At 35.5% G+C, this 19,134-nt stretch overlaps 3 protein-coding genes across 4 annotated transcripts; 2 read left to right on the plus strand and 1 right to left on the minus strand.

The window, feature by feature from the left end:
• Nucleotides 1–1,660: 1,660 nt before the first annotated feature.
• Nucleotides 1,661–6,775, plus strand: LOC112522301 (plant UBX domain-containing protein 11). Of its 2 annotated transcripts, none has more exons than XM_025131433.1 (10): nucleotides 1,661–1,757; nucleotides 2,757–2,856; nucleotides 3,206–3,258; nucleotides 3,362–3,443; nucleotides 3,607–3,672; nucleotides 3,797–3,864; nucleotides 4,246–4,449; nucleotides 4,717–5,158; nucleotides 5,656–5,934; nucleotides 6,445–6,775. In XM_025131433.1, exons 2-10 carry the CDS (start codon nucleotides 2,757–2,759, stop codon nucleotides 6,675–6,677), a joined length of 1,527 nt encoding a protein of 508 aa, XP_024987201.1. In that variant the 5' UTR covers nucleotides 1,661–1,757; the 3' UTR covers nucleotides 6,678–6,775. The 2 variants fall into 2 exon arrangements, with proteins under 2 accessions (XP_024987201.1, XP_024987200.1); XM_025131432.1 differs by having other exon boundaries at nucleotides 1,674–1,757; nucleotides 3,794–3,864.
• LOC112522303 (probable methyltransferase PMT19) lies at nucleotides 6,692–9,896 on the minus strand. The gene is made up of 5 exons (XM_025131435.1): nucleotides 8,978–9,896; nucleotides 8,595–8,805; nucleotides 7,593–8,322; nucleotides 7,438–7,515; nucleotides 6,692–7,019 (listed from the first exon to the last, which is right to left on the minus strand). Exons 1-5 carry the CDS (start codon nucleotides 9,665–9,667, stop codon nucleotides 6,827–6,829), a joined length of 1,902 nt encoding a protein of 633 aa, XP_024987203.1. The 5' UTR covers nucleotides 9,668–9,896; the 3' UTR covers nucleotides 6,692–6,826.
• Nucleotides 9,897–11,616: 1,720 nt separating this feature from the next.
• LOC112522302 (solute carrier family 35 member F1-like) lies at nucleotides 11,617–17,014 on the plus strand. The gene is made up of 11 exons (XM_025131434.1): nucleotides 11,617–12,018; nucleotides 12,556–12,650; nucleotides 13,137–13,194; nucleotides 13,676–13,870; nucleotides 13,971–14,050; nucleotides 14,727–14,812; nucleotides 14,992–15,043; nucleotides 15,759–15,827; nucleotides 15,948–16,034; nucleotides 16,133–16,194; nucleotides 16,815–17,014. Exons 1-11 carry the CDS (start codon nucleotides 11,901–11,903, stop codon nucleotides 16,945–16,947), a joined length of 1,035 nt encoding a protein of 344 aa, XP_024987202.1. The 5' UTR covers nucleotides 11,617–11,900; the 3' UTR covers nucleotides 16,948–17,014.
• The last annotated feature ends 2,120 nt before the right edge of the window (nucleotides 17,015–19,134 follow it).

The following is a 19,134-nucleotide window of genomic DNA, read 5'->3' on the forward strand; positions in this document are numbered from 1 at the left end:
ATACAAAAACGAGAACATTTATTAGTGTTATTTAAATATTGGTAAATTACAATAGTTTTTTCTATGGTGTCATTTGTTTTTTAAGAGGTACTAAAGTTTGAAGTCTGATTTCATTTATGATATATAAGAGATCGTTCTGAAGTCTGAAATCTGTATTAGTAAGATTGTTTGTTTTTTACGTCTGAAGTCTGAAATATAAAAGATAAATAGTTTTTTTTTATAAAAGTATAAAAGATGAATAGTTTTTGCTAACAAATATCGTCCAGTCCCCAAAATATGAACCATATAATAGAAAACCGATTAGGATTAAGAGGTATTAAGGGATACATTTACCACTTAAAAATTTAGAGGACATTTAGAAAAGCTCTTATTTTAAAAATAAAACAAACGCTCTTAATACCCAAACGTTTGAACGAATCAGACTTCAGAGGTATTAAGAGGTAATTTTGAAAAAACAAGCGGGACCTATAAGTTAGTTTTTCAAACATAATTAGAATAAAAGTAATTTATTGTTTACATTAAATCCGATCAAAATTTCATCAAAAAATGACAAAATGACAATTGAGATCGAAATAAAGCACGGGGAAATGCATGAAAAACTTGTACGATACATCTAAACATCCCCATCAATGACAACTCTGTCGCCCCCATTCCCCTGTCATCGAGCCCCTACTCTTTCCTTTTTTCCTCTATTTCGAATTCCATTTAATGTTTTCGCCATTAAAAGTTTGTTTTTTTAATGTTTTGACCGCAAACAGTTCGTAATCATGATTATTTTACTCGTTTATAATCTTATCCACACAAATCAGAATATCAGCTAAGCACTGAGTATACAGCACTCGAGAACTTTTGGTAATTATATAAAAATTGAATGTTTGAAATATCTGGTCAAAGATTAATTGATTGACCCTACGACTCAATTGAAATTATAAAAAAGTGAAATAAGTATAAGATTGACCAAGATGAAGATTTCAACACCTTAGGAAATCGAAACAGTGACCAAAATTATAATTTTAATAAACTGATATGTATTTATTTAAATAAACTGAAATATTAAAAACAATAAAAAGAACGTTTTACAGGCTGATACAGTTCCAAACTCATCTTACATTAGGGCCAACGACACAATAGGGCCAATAGCCATGACGTGGCATGCACGTCGGCTTGCCTCGGCCTATTTGCAAGAGAACATGCCATCGAGGATCTGAGTGGCAAACCGAACCAAAGTTTGAACTTGATCTTGACTCGACGTCATGGTTAACACCATTATAACCGTTCATTTGGATGATATATACATTTGCATACAAGTAATTTGTAAGGAATTTGTCTGGTATGTACATATACATAAAAACCAAAAAACAGCTTCAGTTACTTATCATTTATACTAATGATTTTCAAAATGTTCCTCGTTTTTTTGGGGTTTTTTCTGAACGTTCCTATAATATTTTATATTTAAATGACCCTTTCTATGTTTTTTTTTGGAAGTATATAAAATTTATATACAACAAATAAAAAGCCAAAGACTACGATACCGCTAGACCAAACAAATGCCATTTGATATTTTTATGTTTATTTTGTTTGAATACATTTTATTTTTGGTGTCAAAAAATATGAACATTATAAATTACTATAAACTTCAAATGGAAGCCCACAAAAGAAGACTTGGTTGGTGGTCTAAAAGAGTGGCTGCACCCATAAACACACCAGAAAAATAAGGTGAAGTACAAGAACAAGAACCGACACAAATCCCTAGAAAGGTACGAAATCTGATTGCCTTGATTTCTTCAGTCAATTGAATTGTGAATTACTGTTTGCTTCATGAGAAATCCGGGAGTTTTGAGATTCATGTGTAACATCACTAGTTATTATCATCGATTTCTTGACTTTTTTGGGCTGTGTTCGTCACTATGTTTGCAAATCATCATAATTGAGCCGGATATCGGTTGATGATCTCTGATTTATCTTGTCGATCTCGTGTTGTTTTTTAAGGGCTTTGAATTGCATCCTTATAGTTGAGAAAAACAGGCTACCAGAAGTGAGGAGACAATTGTGTTTGGTTATGAATTAGGGTTCTGAATTGAACAATTGAACTCCACGATGATTTGTTCAATATCAACTTCATCGGCTTGCTGCCAAAATCACCTTTCAGAATGCATCAAATTTAGATTTTCGTAGTTTCCATTGCCATAATTTCAACCGTATCATTTAGGTTTATTCTTGGTTCCCAAAGAAGAAGACACCTAACCCTCAGCAAGTACAAAAGAATTCATGTATTTCGAACGTTCCTTTTGTGTATTGGATACGCTACTATTTAGCAAGCGTCACAATGATATTTGATCTTTGTAAAAGATTTGTATATGGATAGTAATGATTCTCTTTTTTTGGCTTGCACCTAGAATCTTGAAAAACATTCATAGGGCTTCCCATGGTAGCAGGTTGTATTACTAAACCAAACTAAACAGGCCCGATATATCCCATCCAGAGATGGGGTATGGGGGTAAGATGTACATAGATCTTATCTCTACCCTAAAGAGTAGAGTGACAATTTCCGTTGAACCCGGCTAGTGAAATATGTGGGAAAAGGAGAAAATTAGATGTGTAAAAGAAATTAAAAACTAGATAGGAGTGAATAACAATAATTAAACTAGGCAGCAGGTTATATTATTCCTCAATTCAAGTTAGAATAGGTGACGAGTAAATATTTGCTTGCCTCACTCGGTAACATGAAGATCCTAATGGTCATGTATCTTATACAGATGGAACGAGCCATTTCCAATCTTGCATTTAGAGGTTCTATTCTTGAAGCAATCACTGAAGCCAAAAGGCAGAAAAAGCTTTTCGTAGTTTACATCTCAGGTAACTGTTCTCTTTCAGGATATGTGCTTTTATTTGTTCTCCCACTTGTAGATACGATAAGTTATGCAGACAAACTTGTTATCTATTCTTTTGCTGGCATTGATTGATGGCTCGAGGCTCGTTGAGGAATATAGAAATCAACATTTTGGCATCGCAATACATGACGTCGAGGGTGCCTAAGTGTATATTGAAATATTACATGCGAATAGCATTACTGCAAATGTTTAAAATTTGGTAATGTATACTGAAATATTAGAAAGTAATATGATCAATGGAAGCAAACCTTTTCACATGGACATTAGAAAATTATATCTGCTTGTTTAAAATGCATTGTTTTTGGTATTTACAGGAGATGATGAAGTTTCAGCCTCAATGGATGAATCTACGTGGTCAGAGTCAAGTGTGAGTTATTGTCCAATATGCTTTCTTCCTCAAATAAACCGAACTAAATTGTTCCATCTCATGATGTACTGTTTGGTCTCTAATGGGAGCTGGCTGCATTTAGGTGGCAGAGTCACTACCAAAGTACGCCATTTTGTTGCACATCTTAGACGGAAGCACAGATGCATCTCAATTTTCTGCATTATGTATCCTTTGATTCTTTAAAGTTCTTGGCCTCTTCGTTACGGTTGTATCATTCTTTTTTCGGACAGTAAGTGAAAGATTTTATTTTCACCGAGATCACATGATTAAAAGTAGGTTATGCTTTTCTTTATACATGTATGGCATTCCTTGCATCAACTTGAATAGACCCACAGAAACCTGCTCCTTGTATAACAGCTATCGGATATAACGGGGTCCAACTATGGCAAAATGGTAACCTTACAAGTTACAACCATGGATAATATATTTATTTTTCTGGGTTTTGTGTTTTTGGATACCTTACTTTTCACTTACTGAATTTCTATTTGTTGTCTGCTTCCATTGAATCAACGAGCAGAGGGCTTTGTCAGTGCTGAGGTTCTGGTTTCAACCCTTGAGAAGGCATGGTTGAGTCTTCATGTTCAGGTTGTTTATGCATCTTCATTGTCGTACGAGCAGAAGGCTCCTTGATGCATTTTTTTTTTTTTGGTAATTCTGGTTGTCCGGAACAGCTTGTGTGCACCTCGATTAATCTCATGGGGCCCTGAAGATAACAGTCATGAAAATCCTCAGTGGCCCTGGAGAGACTCAAACCGGCGACCTATGGGCTGGAACCCCAAGGCCTAGCCTTTATTTGTGCTGGGCCTTGCATCAGATACTTATATTGTGAGGTTGAGTGAAGTATAGAGTCCATGAATGCCATAAAATGTTTTTTTTTCCTACTCTTTTGCTTCACGTGGAGTCGTTTTCTGGCTAGAAGTTGTGCCTGACTTGTTAGCAAAAATATAACTGCATTTTCTTAAACAGGAGACAACTGCCTCTTTCTTGACTGCAGCACTTGCCTCGAGACAATCTGAACAAATTCCATCAGAAGCTGCTCCTACCACTGCACGTGAAATTGGAAGTTCTTCTTCAACACCATCAAGTAATACAAATGCTAGTGCTTCAGTGGACAAAACCGACATAGATCATGACAAAGAAAAATCTAAGAACTCTGCACCACTGATTGAGGTAACTCTATTGACTCCTGCTTGTTTAACCTGCTTTTATCTTTTTCTCTTTTGGTAACCATGGGTGTCCGGACCAGCTTGCACACACCTAGACTAATCCCATGGGACCCTGAAGATAACAACCAAGAAAATATTTTGCGACTCTGAGGAGACTCGAATTGGCGATCTATGAGGAGGAAGCTAATTAGTTGAGCTGACCCTCAAGGCCTTAGCCTGTTTTTGTCTTTGTTATTCTCACAGCGGGGTGTTTTTTTAATTACCTGGACAGGAAATAAACTCAAAACTTGGTGATGATGATGTGTCTCATGGGCCATTTGTCAATAAATTGGAAGAAAGTAAGGTTGAACAGCTAGATACAACAACTAGAGAACCAGTTAAGCAGGTGACCACAAGTGCAAGTGATTCTAGAGTTGACAAAAAATCGAGCTTGAATGTTGTGGAGGCTCCTCAAGTGGTTGATACTGAAGCAAAGCCTAAAAAGTCTGAAAGTTCGCAAACTGAGAAGGATGATTATTCAGATTTAGCTTCAAATAGATCAACTGATATTCATTTAAATATACGATTACCTGGGGGCACAAGTCTACAAGAGAAGTTTGAACCTACAAGCACTTTGAGAATGGTCAAAGACTGCGTGGATCAAAAGCAAGAAACTAGCATAAGCTCTTATGATCTAGCCATTCCTTATCCCCGCAAGGTTTTTGGTGACCAAGGTATACAAGCTCACTTATTATGGACTTTTGGTGTTTCTAGTATCTTTGTGCCAATGTGAACCATCATTCTATGCAGAAAAGTTAGTCAAGTTTTGACTTTTTAAGATAAAATGAGTAACTTTATGGACTTGAAATCAACACTAAGGGCAGGTCCAAATAAGAACCGTAAATATCTTGAGAACTTGAGAACCAACTATTTCATGCGTTATTCATGATGAATAGCCCTAAAACGTTCATGAATATTATTTATCATGATTTTCATTATTCGTGATCTTCAGAACGAATAACTCATGAATATTTCCTTTCTCGGTTCTCTCAAATATATACGCTTCTCATTTGAACTGACCCCTTAACACTAATTTATGCAAGTTTCGATGGTTAAAATAATTTAAATAGATAGAAATAAGTAAATCTTGATAAGTAAATTTCGTAACAGAAGCTAATAATTTTGAAGATTTATGTTCTTAGTGGCTCTAATTTTGTTATCATAAGTGCAGATTTAAGTAAAACTTTGAAGGAGTTAAGTCTGCTTGATAGACAAGCATTGATAGTGGTTCCACATCTCCGAGGTGCGGGTCATCACAAAGGACGATCTTCCACGCCCAACCCATCAGTGTCAACGAGTGCTGCTGGATCTTCAGATGGCGAAGGTTTATATTCACTTGTGAAAAGGGTTCTATCATATGTAAATCCTTTGGCTTATCTTGGGGCTGGTGGTGCTGCTGCGAACTCCTCAACTTCTGCACCGGAAACTCGAAGAAGTTTGCCGGAATCTGGTGATTTCTTGCCCTACGCTTTCAGTTCATTCACTATGTTCATTAAAACTCATGACTTTTGATATTGCATAATTGCTGATTGGGGTGAACCTTAAATGATGCAAACTGATTATAGAATGGGATAATTACAAAAGTAACCACTTTGAAATGAGTCCTAGTGTCCTACCATAAAGTGACCAATTTTTTGAGAGAATTTGATAAAATGACCACCAATTTTGCAAATCCAACTCTTTTTGGAATTTTTTTTTGTGGTGGGTCCCACTTCTAAATTTTCAATTATCACTTGTATTGGGAATTTTTTTTTTGTGTCAAGTTAATTTTTTTCGCAAAGACCTTTCATTTGTTGTGGAATTCAATATTCGCAAAACAAGTTGGATTTTGCAAAATTGGTGGTTATTTTGTACAAATTTTGGAAAAAAGGGTCATTGTGGTAGGCTCATCCAATAGTGGTTATTTCTGTAATTAAGCCTTATAGAAGTTGTTCGTTTCTTAATTATTATGTATGGGCAGGCTCTGCTCCGCAAGGCACCTTCACGGGCAGCAGATCCTACGTCGTAAGATCAAATCAAAGCGATATTACACCATCAACTGGTAGAAACAACAGGCCAAACTCATCTCGATTTGGAAGTGGAAGCAACATCCACACCCTGAAACACGATGAAGATGATAGCAAATTCAGCGGCAAAAATGCTTTCTGGAACGGGAATTCCACAGAATATGGTGGTGATGGCGACAACAAGTGAGACCTCGCGATTTCTAGAGACCTCGGTTATATATTTATTTGCAAAGACATTTACATGCATATTACATTCTCATAAGTTTCAGGTAATAAATATGTTATTTTTCAAACTCTAAACTTATATGTGATTTTACATAATCTTTCTTGATGCCCTCATATGTCAACAAAAAGAACCTTCCTAGGGCCGAAAGGGCCAGCTTCAGTGTCTGATAGTTTACTGTGCCACGCCATTTGATCTATATGGCTCTTCACCTTCACAACAATATCTACATGGTCTGCTATGATGATTGTCCCCTTAGGCCGAAGGATCCGGTACATCTCAATGAATATGTCCATAATGTCGCACCTGTGTCAAGCCATGTCAAATCAGTTGAGTTAGTAGCTTCTTTTTTAGTAACTGTGTGTGTCCCTGAAGATACCAGCCAGGATTCCCGTGGAGCACTGAAGATACCAGCCAAGATTCCCACGGGCCCTGAAGATACCAGCCAGGATTCCCATGGGGCCCTGCAGATAGCAGTCTGGAAAATCCCTAGTGGCTCTGAGGAACTCGAATTGGCAACCTATGGGAAGAAACCCAAAGCCTAGCCTTTATTTGCCGGTTGAGCTGGCCTCAAGGTTAGCCAAGTTGGTAGTTGAGAACCCCATTCGTTGGGACACACCTTTGATCCTAGTTGACCACGGAACCAGACCAACATTGACTTGTTCTGTTTGACCGTTTACGTTAAGAAATATACAGAACTTGGTAATTGAACGAAAGGGCTTACTTATTCTTGTACAAGCTAAACACGTTGTCTGCATGTATCAAGTCATATGATCTAGGATATGTTGAGAATGGTTCGCACCTGTAACCAAAAACCTGAGAGTGAGTACCAAGGGCCAGCACCACCATAGAAAAGAAAAGAAGAACTAAAAAACGAACCAATCCATGTAAGTTCCAATTAGGCCACGTTCATAGATGACACCAAGTGTTCTATGGTTTGCATCATGAGGAACAACATTCATAATCCAAACTGGATACTCAGAAAGCGAAGCTGCAAACCCACCTAGCCCAGCATTCATATCCATGATATTTCTATACCCACCAGTCGCCAGCGACTTGACCACACTCACATACCCAGAAACTCTCTTTTTCCATAACAGGTTATCATCAAGAAAATCTTTCTTTCCTAACCCAAATCCTGCTTTTGAGTGAGATATTATGGCATCGTTTGCTTTGGTTTCAGTGGACCCCATTCTGGGTGGAATAGAATTCAACCTTTTAGGCCAGTTCTCAAGAACACCCCCAGATATATTCTGCATATGATCTACTTTAGGCAGACGAGTAATGCACGAATCCATCTTTCTGTACCAACCATCATCAGGATCGTCATCCACGCCACAAAACTTGGGAGATTTAGAATCTTTCCTCGTTTGAATGCAGTGAAGATGATTATTAGGTTTTTGCCACACTGCAATCGGCCCTTTCCCACTAATCTTTTTCCAACACAGTCGCCTAGCAAGATCCTCCAAACGGCGCAGCTCTTTCTTAGGATCCTTGGTGGTTCCATCGGAGGCCATGTAGTTGACTTTCCAATTGATCGGTGGTCCCGACAACACCCAATAACCACCAGGCCGCAAAAGCCGGTCAATTTCCATTAGGTACAACCCATCTAGCAACACAACATCACCATGTAGTTATAGCATGCATAGCAATTGAAGATAGAAACGATTGTAAGTATTATTTTGGAGCAAATGACTCTTGTTTAAGGTGTGTTTGGTACCCGGGACCGGACAGTGGACATGTCAGGACTTTTTTACTCTCGTTCGTCCAATGCAGTCCTGGCAGTCTTAGTCCAGGACAGTACTGGGCAGTCCAGGACAGTCTCAGTCCAGTCCTAGGCAGTCAGTATGCGTACCAAATGCACAGGGTTCATGTAAGTACCGAATTCAGTCCATGGGACAAGGCACCGTGAGCAATGAGCCATATCGAATGATCTTGATGGGTATGGCAGCCTGTAGGTGCCAAGAACACCAAGCATGGCAGGGAGACCTCTTTCTAAGGCAAATTGTACCTGAGCTTCATGTACATCCCTTGGAGCTATAGACATTGTCAAGATGTTATAATCCATTAGAGAGTCTCCAAAGCTTGCAACCTGACATGGTTTAACCCATAGAGGTTACTCAATTATAAGATCAGGTGGGTCCCACCAAAAACACAGTAATCATGGGTGAGGGAGCCTCGTAAAATGACCAAAAAACACTAACAAAGAACATATATGATTTAGAATCTTTAATAATGAGCTTGATTTCAAGAATCTCACTTACCCCACACCCAGTATCAAGAGCTGTCCTAATAAGCCCAGATTGCAATGGCACCATCTTCTTCAATAAGTCGATGTAACCCTTAACCCCTTTCTGGAAAGAAGTTCCACCGCCGGGAAAAACCAGCCGATTGCCGGCCAATCGAACCCAATTCTGCTGTTTCTTGGACTCAGTCAGCCTCTTAAATGGCACATTACTGAACCAAGCTTCAGCTCTGCTCTTAGGCCATGGAAATGGCTTCTTGTACCCCACCGGCGTGGGTACCAGACACCGGAGAATCTCTCCGGCGGTGGCAGGGCAGTGCCGTTCTCTGTGCAACATTTTCTCAACTTTATATCGCCCTTCACGAAGCGGGTCTTGACAGGGGCAGTAATGGGTGAAATTTGCAGGGCAAATCTTGAACTTTTGTGGTGGGTTTAATGGGGGCATAGGGAGGTGGTTGTGGGGCTCAAAATCAAGCGGGGGCGGAGTGTTTTGGTGGGATAAGTTGGTGGAAATGGTGGTGAGATCGGAGCAGTTTTCTTGAAGGTTCGTTGAGGTGTTAATGGCGGATTTGTATGATCCGATAATGTAAGAAATTGAACAGATGATTGAGAGGAAGAAGAGTCTGATTAAGGGGTTCCGTCGAAGTGGGTTTTGCGGCGGCGGCGGAGGTGGTGGTGGCGACGCCGGTGACGGTGAGAGTTTAGGCATTGTAGTGCGTGAATACGATGGTGTAGTAGTGTGTGTGAAATAACTCTCAGATCTGCAAGAGTTGTTGGGTGGCGATTATTGAAGGTGACTAGGTGAGGGTATCCGTTTGGCTCTATTCCCGCTAAAATGCCACGGTGGCATTTAGTTTCTGATATGTGGCAAGATTGCCCCCTCAACTTTGTGTGTTTTAAGTTTTGAACCCCTGATTTTGTTTATTTATAATATTCTTTTTCCAAATACTCAGTAATATTAATTGAAGAAGAATATGGTCCTCGAGTTCTTTTTATTGGAACTATGTTTCTATTTCTTTTTTTTTACTAAATTGAAAACTTTACGCACAAACCATCTTTCTTATATTTCAATTTCAATGTTTTATTTTATTTTTTTGGTCTTTGTTATGTGGTTTTGAGCAAACAATAATGTTTTTTCTTAACAAAATATAAATTTGAAGATATCATAATAATTAAAAAAATATAAAAGTTCTCATTTTTTTGTGTAATTTTTTTAAACTATTTTTATTTATTATAATTTAAGTTAGGATTGATGATCAAATAATTTATTTTTGGTTTAAAAATATAATCTTTTTGAAGATAATAACCAAGTATTATGTTAAAACTCAATATTTATCTTAATTATATTTTAGATTTTATATTAAAAATAAGAATTTTATCTTATATTTGATTATATTTATCTACAGTGAGTTACATGAATTCAAACATGGAACTTAATAAATTGTAATTACGCATAATTACTAGTAATTTTGAATTTTAAGTAATATGCATCAATAAACAGTACTTCATGTATAAAAGATGGTTTTTAAGAGTTTTTTGTCAAATACGTTAAATTAATATTAAATTATCAAATAAATAATAGATATTTATCTTTTGTTATATTAAATTGATGTTGGAGGGAGAATAATGAAAGAAAACATAAATGGCATTTTATATAAAATTTATTCTAAAGTTTATTCTTGCATTTAATGCAATAAATATTATAAATATCCATGATTAATAACAGAATTTTTAAAATTATAAAAACTTAAATAAAATAATATATATATATATATATATATATATTTAAGATTTTAAATTTTCTTCTTTATTTTAATAGATTTTTGAAGATCTCCTTATAACAATACACTAACATCTATACATTTATTATGATTTAAAAATAAACTAAAATGATACTTACGTAATGCAGCGAGATAAATCTCGATTTTAATGTTTAGTTTTTATTCTTTGTCTTTATCAATATAATACGATTTTATGTGATTTTAGAAAACGATAATGTTTTTATTTTTGAATAAAATATAAATTTGAAGATAACATAAAATTTTGAAAAAAAATCGATATTAATATCAAATTAACTATTTAATAGTTTTCGTTTTTTGGTGTAACTTTTTTAATTGAATTTTTTATATAATTTAATTTAAATTTAATAATTAAGTAATTTATTTTTTGTTTAATAATATAAGTTTTTATAAATATAATAATTAAACATTTTGTTACAATTCAATAATTATCTTAGTTATATTTTTGATTTTCTATATTTAAAATGTATGTTTATCTTGTATTTGATTATGTTTATCTGAGCTTTTTACACGAATTTAAAAATAAAGTTTTAATAAGTTGTACTTATGCAAAATTACTTATAATCTTGAATTTTAAGTAATATGCATCATTAAACAGTATTTCATACATAAAAAATAGTTTTTAAATTTTTTTGTCAAATGTTCTATAATATGGTATAGATATATAAGAGTTTTTTTAAGAGTTTTTTTTTAAGTCAAAATCTTTTAACTACATTACATTTACCATTTAATAAAATTTAATTATATATTATTAATCAGCATGCAAAATAGGGGAAAAAGTATATATATACACAATACTTGAATGCAATCTGAGAGTCCATTCTCGTAATTTTAGGATTCCGTTTTGTGTAGATTCAGCAAAACCCTCTTTTCAAAACCTCGTTTCTCGATTTAGTCAAGAACCCCTCTTTCGTTCTTCACTGTCTACCTCAATTCTTCATCATCAAACCATTCATAAACACTTTCTGTTCTTCTTCTTTTTTGCATTTTTAACCCAATTTTAAGAACCCCAAATAAATTCCTCAGAACAACAAGAATGGGGTTTTTGTGATTTGGGAATTCTGGGGTTTCTTGATTTTGGTTTTTTTTCTTGAGAATTTATTGGAATTCTCGTAAAAAAAGAGGGGATTTTGTGTTGAAATCATGGTTGGTTTTAAGGGTTTTTTTACAAAGAAGACATTGTTGGGACTTTTATTGGGTCAGGTTCTCTCTCTTATTGTCACCTCAACTGGTTTTTCATCATCTGAGCTTGCTAGAAGAGGTTTGTTGCTTTCATTATCTGAGCTTTTGTTTGTATTTCTACTGATGATTTTTGATGATATTTCCCCCTTTTTTATATTAAAAAGGAGACACAATTGAGTCTTTTTGTGTGATATGGTTAACATCCCAATGAGAATAATGCTGAATTATGTTCATAAAGATATCTGATTTTCATGTTTTGCAATTTAGTTTGTGCTTATGTGATCATATCCATCCAAGCAATTTGGGTCTTTGATGGTTATATAACCGTAAAAAAAAATGAAAAACTGAGGTACACTTTAGTAATCATTCATCTCGATGGTATGTATATGTGCATACAAGTGATTTATAAGTAATTTTTTCAGTATACACATGTGCGTAACATGCATAGATGCATAGAAACCTATAAACATCTTCAATTACATGTATGCACATGTAACAGATGAATGGTTATTAGGGTGTTCCTTAGTATTTTATTTTTGGGGGTTTTCCCTTAAACCCCCCTCTCTCTATATGTATGTATGTATGTACTAATTTCATGTCATTTGGTGTAACTTAGGAATCAATGCACCAACGTCACAGTCTTTAGCGAACTATGTGTTGTTGGCGATCGTTTATGGTGCAATTCTGATTTGCAGGAAAGATGGGATGAAGGTTGGTACCTTCAATCTATCTTTATTCTCATTTGAAAGCTTCTTGAAGTTGATCCTTTTATATAAGATTCGTGAATTGTGACGATTGAAGTTGCAGTGCGTGTTGCTTCATTTTCGGGGGATAAACAAATTTCATTCATAAATTGGGATAAGTAACTGAAAAAGATGATAAAAAAGTATCAAAAGGGAGTATCTGGTGGCCTCACAATACAATTATTGACTTTTCAAACCACTGTAGTTGGTTTATAATCGCAAACCCCTAAACCTTAAACCCTAAACACGACCATTTTTCTTGAGAAAATGGAAAAAAGTGACCCCACACTTCGTTTATATTCTCACAGTTTGTCCAAAAAACCTTAAACCCGACCATCTTGCTTGGTCTTTTGGTAGCATGTTCTTATTCTACGATCTTGTATCTTCACTTTATGATTATGATTTCCGTTACCATTTCACAAACGGCCAATTCGTATTATGTGAACGTTTGCAGGCAAAATGGTACTACTATTTACTTCTTGGCCTTGTAGACGTGGAGGCAAATTATCTTGGCAAGTCTTCTACCATTACGTTGATCATCTTCCGTTGCATTTGTGGAAGTATTTATAGCTACATATGATCCATACAGTAAAAATTGTCTGTCTGTGAACTCCATGCCACTCGTCTACCAATTATGTGAAGACACATCATCACTTTATTGAAGAAAGAGAATAAAAAGATGAATTAAATAAAATAATGATGTGTCTTTACATGATTGGTGGGACACGAAAGTTCATGTCCCCCTGTCCCCAAACTCCATGTCCACCTATCCACCAATAATGTGAAGTCATGTTATTACTTTATTGAGGAGAGAGAATAAAAAGATGAATTAAATAAAGTAATGATGTGTCTTCACATGATTGTTGGGACAGTAAGGGACATGGGGTTCGAAGACAACTGATTTTTATTCTGATCCGTAGATACATAATTTCATGTGAAATATAACGTCGGGTGCCAATTAATTTTTTAAAATTTACGTGTTTCTTTGAGCAGTGGTGAAGGCATACCAGTACACATCGTTAACAAGTGTTATGCTGCTCGATTGTTGGGCCATCCCCGTGGTCATAGTCCTCACCTGGCTCTTCTTGAAGACAGAATACAAGTTCATGAGAATTGCGGGTGTTGTCATTTGTGTTTCTGGTCTCGTGCTCGTTATTTTTTCAGATGTACACGCAGCAGATCGTTCACGTGAGCATACGATCTTAACCCCATTTTCGTTTTCCATGAAAATTTGAGTAAATTCTTAGGCTTCATATGTCTTAATTCACAAATGAATGTTTATGCTCAGAGAGTGCGAGCAACCCTGTTAAAGGAGACTTGTTGGTCATTGCTGGGGCTACGCTTTACGCTGTCAGCAATGTTAGCGAGGTGCGTTTGAAATAGGATGTGGTGTTTTAGACCTCTGTCTATTGAAACAGAGGTAAGGTCTGCATACATCTTACCCTCCAAGACTGTACCTCCTAGTGGCACTATAACAAAATCGTGTTTATGAGGCCAAAAATTTCTTAAGTGTCATAAAAGACTACTTTATAGGACTTAAAGTTTATAGGTCCAAACATATATGTGTCCATGTGAGTGTTGCAATAGGTTATAGGACGTTTTCGGGTGTCTTAAATAGTTTTTTACGACACTTTTGAAATAAAGCGTCATATTAAATTTTTTACTCGACATTATTTGAAAAAGCGTCCTATAAAAAGATGTGTTTATAGAACACTTCTCATAAATGCGTCCTATAAGAAAGCTAATAGGACACTTTATTTTAGAAGTGTCGTAAAAAACTATTTAAGACATCCAAAAACGTCATGTAAACCTATTGCAACGCTCTTACATAGGACACATATATGTTTGGTCCCATAAGACAGTTTATTAATAGATTTGTGGCGGCTTATAAACCTGATTTTGTTGTAGTGTGAAAAATACTGGGTCTGTTTAGTTTAGTTTGGTTTGGTTTATCTGATGTTTTAAATATCTACTTGCTAGAATCAACTTGGTAAGAAGAAACATGAATTGTTCGCCACTAATCTACGTTACAATTCTCGTGCAGGAGTTTTTTGTAAAAAAGGCGGCCGATAGGGTCGAACTCATGGCAATGTTGGGGCTCTTTGGTGCCATTTTTAGTGCTATTCAAATGTATCCTTTTATACCTGCATCTATTGTTATACTTCTTTCGCTCTATAATAATTGCAATAGTTGGCTTTTTACTATTGGTGAAATGTCTAAAATACCCTTCGTTAATTATGAAATCTTGTTAAATTATAAATTGTGGTATCAATCTATGGTTACTTTGTGGTCTTCAATGATGTCCGTAGAAGCGTGCTTGAGAAAGAGGAACTCAAATCCATCCACTGGTCTTCTGGCGCGGTACTCTCTCTGTCTCTGTGTGTGTATATATATAACCATTATTTGTCCGGAATGCTCATGTACATAAAAGTAATTTCTTCAGTATGCACATGTGCATAAAATACTGCAAACATTTTCCTTCACTTTATGCATACTAGACAAATGAATGGTTATTCGGGTGTTCCTCGGTTTTCAGTTTTTTGTGGTTTTCCCCGGAACCTGAATCTCTCTCTCTCTCTCTCTCTCTCTCTCTCTATATATATATATATATATATAGGTGTAGGTATGCAGGGGATAGTTCAAATGAGAACCATGACTCCATGAGAACCAATATATATATATATATATATACATATATATATACATACATATATATACATATTGAGGGAGGTTTAGGGGAAAACCCCCAAAAATGAAAACCTAGGGAAAACCTTGGTCTGGTAACCATTTATCTGTATAAAAGTAATTGAAGTTGTTTCTTGGTTCCTATGCACGTGTGCATCTTATGCATATGTGCATACCGGATAAATTGCTTAGAAATTACTTGTATGCACATGTGCATACTGTTCAGATGAACAGTTATCAGGGTGTTTCTCAGTTTTACATTTTTTTGTGTTTTTTCTCTGAACCCGGCCCATTGCATATTTATATACACACACACACACTATCAAAATATGTATTCTTTTTATGTGTATGTATGTATGTATGAAAGGTCCATGTTCTTTGTTTGTCTTAGGTGCTTCCATATGTTGGATTCGCGGCAGCAATGTTTCTATTTTACTCAGGCGTGCCGATCCTGCTTAAAGTGAGCGCTGTCCAGATTCTTTATATGCATCATTTTAAACTTAACGGATTTATTTGAGGTTTTTCCGCCATGCAAAATTTGAGAACTGTAATTGAAGTTTGATTGTGTCGTAAAACGCAGATGTGTGGCTCTACGATGCTAAATCTGTCTTTGTTGACATCAGACATGTGGTCGGTTCTGATTCGCGTTTTTGTGTACCACGAAAAGGTTAATGATATCGAGCTTATTTTTTGATTCTTAAACTTCAATGATGTCTTTAAGGATTCAAGAACGTTTTCGAAACTGATGTTGGCATACATCACCAGGTCGATTGGATGTACTTTGTAGCGTTTGCTGCTGTTGCTGTCGGGCTGGTTGTTTATTCAGCGTACGTTTTCTATTGCACCCTTTCATGCACTTTTCACGTGTTGGGTTTCTTCACAGAAACAACTGCTCTATTCTTTGGGTAGAGGTCACATGTGCGTACAAAAGATGCACAAGGCCTGGGCTTTTTCAGGCCTGGGCCCGTCCTGTCCAAGCCTGATTTTCAGTAAGCAAACAAAGGGATTCTCGGGCTTTTTCAAGCCTAGGCCGGGACGGATCGGATCGGGCTTCGAGGTTGATAGAGGGCTTGGTCGGGCTTTTCAGATGGTGGCTCAAACCGGTCTTGAAAGAAATGGTTGTCCTGATCAGGCTTTTAGGGCCTGGGCTCGGGTTTACTAGGCCCAGCCTGGTCTTTAAAGGCTGTTTTTCAATAAGCAAAAAAGATGAAAGAGGGCTTGGTTGGGCTTTTCTAGACCGGACTTTTAACTGGGCCTTGAAAAAAATAGCTGTCCTTATCGGGCTTTTAGGGTTGTCTGAGCCCAGGACCAGGCTTTCGCTTTTTTGTGCATCTATAGCTTACATCTTACCACCCTCCCCCGGACCCCACTTCAGATGGATATATTGGGTTCGTATCAGTTGTTTATCTTTAGGGTTGAAAAGAGAAAGATAAACGGTTTTTCGCAGGTTTGATAAAGAAGTAAATGAAACCGGTGAACAAAGGAAACATGATGACGAGGAAGTTGGAGTGACGAGTTTAGGTAAGTTGAACACGATGGTTGGGGACTCGAATACAACTATCGGTGAACGTAGCGTGTAAGAAAGATACTCAAGGACTCGAGTGATAAAAAAGATTTGATCTCAGACTGTTTTTTTTCTTTTTTCTTTTCCCGAACTTAACAAAGAAATAATCTCAAAGTTTTTTAGCAAGGTTTGTTTTGATATTAATTTTAGTCTGGTAATACAGTTTAAACGGCAGTTTGAGTATTATTTTGAAATAAAATTTATTTGAAGAAAGAGTTCGTGATCACATAACAGTATATTTACTCTTTGGGATACAGGAAATGTCATGTATATTTTTTGAAGTTTTCTTAATATTGTTATATTAATGAATATTTTATATTTTTTTAATTAATTTAATAAAATAACCAATATTTTATAGATTTTTTAAAATGGAGATTTCGAGATTTTTGTTTTAACAGATTAAAAAAAATTAAAATGGAAAAAGTAGAAGATAGAGTGAAAAATTTTAAATATGGATCGGATATCTTATTAATAAAATTCATATTGTAATCTTTAAAATGGAGAAACTGTTGAAGATGAATATAAATTTTTTTTTTTAAAATTTTGACTTTTGATTTTTTATTTTGGAGATGCTCTAAAAATACCATAAAAAGTCTTGAAGTTACTGAAACCGACAAAATCTAAGGAACTTTTATATTTTGAACAATTAAGTCACCGGACATTTATTTTGAACAGATAAATCCTTAAATTTATGAAACAAAAGAACTGTAAAATTTATATCTTGATGTTTCAACAGATCAAATGCAGAACACATTAACCAATAAAACGGAATGAATATACCATTTTCATCAGCCATTATTCATTTTATAGATTAAAATGACAATCACATGAAAGTCTACTGATTATCTATTTCTTAGACTCAAATAGCAGTTATTGAAGAAGCTACTGATTATTTATTTTTAGTTTCAAACGACGATCACAGGATAATGACAAACCAATATTTGTGAAATTTAATTTGAAACCCCCAAGGTCGATATTTACGGATATGATATTACGAATTCAAGAAAAACGGGTTTTGGGCCGAATCTATAGTAATTACGGACCTGGGCCAAAAAACTCTAGAATTTTGTCGTTTAATGGGTCCACAATAATTACGGACCTAGGTATTATGAACCTATTGACTTTTGGGTAAAGTTTGAAGAGAAATGATTTGGGATAAACTTTTCATAGATGAAAAAGTTGTGCCTTTTTAATTCAGATGAATAAATTTAAAAAAATTGACATTTTTACTAAATGTTTATCCGGATAAGAGTTTACAAAATCACATCACCTTATCGATAAATATAGTCATTTACGAAACACTTAGCTGGTAAACGCTTACCGATAAAATTAAATATTGTCACTTATTTACCGGTTAAGATTTTAGTTCACAAAAATGGAATTATATGCAACAATTTACCCAGGTGAACATTAACATCGTCCTCACTTACCGGGTAAGACTCTCGGTCCTTCCGTTGCTCTTACCGCGTAAGATTCTTGGTTCTTACCGCGTAAGATTCTTGGTTCTTACCGCGTAAGATTCTTGGTTCTTACCATATTCATTCAGTAAGGTAATCTAACTTGGTAAAAGCTTATCCTAGTAAAAGTTTGGTAAACGGTTCTGATAAATCTTACCCGACAATAACGAGACCGAAAGTCGTACCTGATAAATGAAGATGACGACTTTTACCATTGGTTAGCGCTTGCTGAATGATTTGTTACATACTTATATACGATATGGTTTTGATAGATGAAACTCGATCATTGAACCTTACTCCGTTTACTAAACACTTATTTGGTAAGTGTTTATCAGATAAATTTTCTTATTGGATGAACATGAGAATGGCCAAAAATCTTACCGGTAAGAGCGATGAGAAGAATGAAGAGTCTTACCCGGTAAGTGGGAATGACGACTCTTATCCAGATAAACATTTACCCAGTAAATTATTGCATTCGATATGTTTTGATATTACTAAAATCTTACGCATAAAAATAAATCATAATCTTCTATTGATAAGGGCTTCTTGGTAAGCAATCGGGTAAACGGGGCTTAATTCAATATTCACTAGAAGCGTACTCGCGCAATGCAGCGAGATACATCATGATTTTAATATTTCATTTTCTTATTTATCTCAGTCGATATTATAATATGGCTTTATGTGATTTTGAGAAAGTGATAATGTTTTTATTTTTGAATAAAATATATGTTTGAAGATATCATAAA

This window comes from Cynara cardunculus, assembly GCF_001531365.2.
Source record: "Cynara cardunculus var. scolymus isolate 2C chromosome LG 11, CcrdV1, whole genome shotgun sequence".
NCBI lineage: Eukaryota > Viridiplantae > Streptophyta > Magnoliopsida > Asterales > Asteraceae > Cynara > Cynara cardunculus.

Bases quoted from the DNA above. Each gene is read 5' to 3' on its own strand.
- LOC112522301 (XM_025131432.1), top strand. From the start codon at position 2,757: ATGGAACGAGCCATTTCCAATCTTGCATTTAGAGGTTCTATTCTTGAA. The intron at 3,259-3,361 runs GTGAGTTATTGT...GGCTGCATTTAG, and splicing joins CTACGTGGTCAGAGTCAAGT to GTGGCAGAGTCACTACCAAA. The intron at 4,450-4,716 runs GTAACTCTATTG...TTACCTGGACAG, and splicing joins ACTCTGCACCACTGATTGAG to GAAATAAACTCAAAACTTGG.
- LOC112522303 (XM_025131435.1), bottom strand. From the start codon at position 9,667: ATGCCTAAACTCTCACCGTCACCGGCGTCGCCACCACCACCTCCGCCG. The intron at 7,516-7,592 runs GTTCGTTTTTTA...TTTTGGTTACAG, and splicing joins ATTGGAACTTACATGGATTG to GTGCGAACCATTCTCAACAT. The intron at 7,020-7,437 runs GTAAGCCCTTTC...GGCTTGACACAG, and splicing joins TTTAGCTTGTACAAGAATAA to GTGCGACATTATGGACATAT.
- LOC112522302 (XM_025131434.1), top strand. From the start codon at position 11,901: ATGGTTGGTTTTAAGGGTTTTTTTACAAAGAAGACATTGTTGGGACTT. The intron at 12,651-13,136 runs GTTGGTACCTTC...GAACGTTTGCAG, and splicing joins GCAGGAAAGATGGGATGAAG to GCAAAATGGTACTACTATTT. The intron at 13,195-13,675 runs GCAAGTCTTCTA...TTCTTTGAGCAG, and splicing joins CGTGGAGGCAAATTATCTTG to TGGTGAAGGCATACCAGTAC.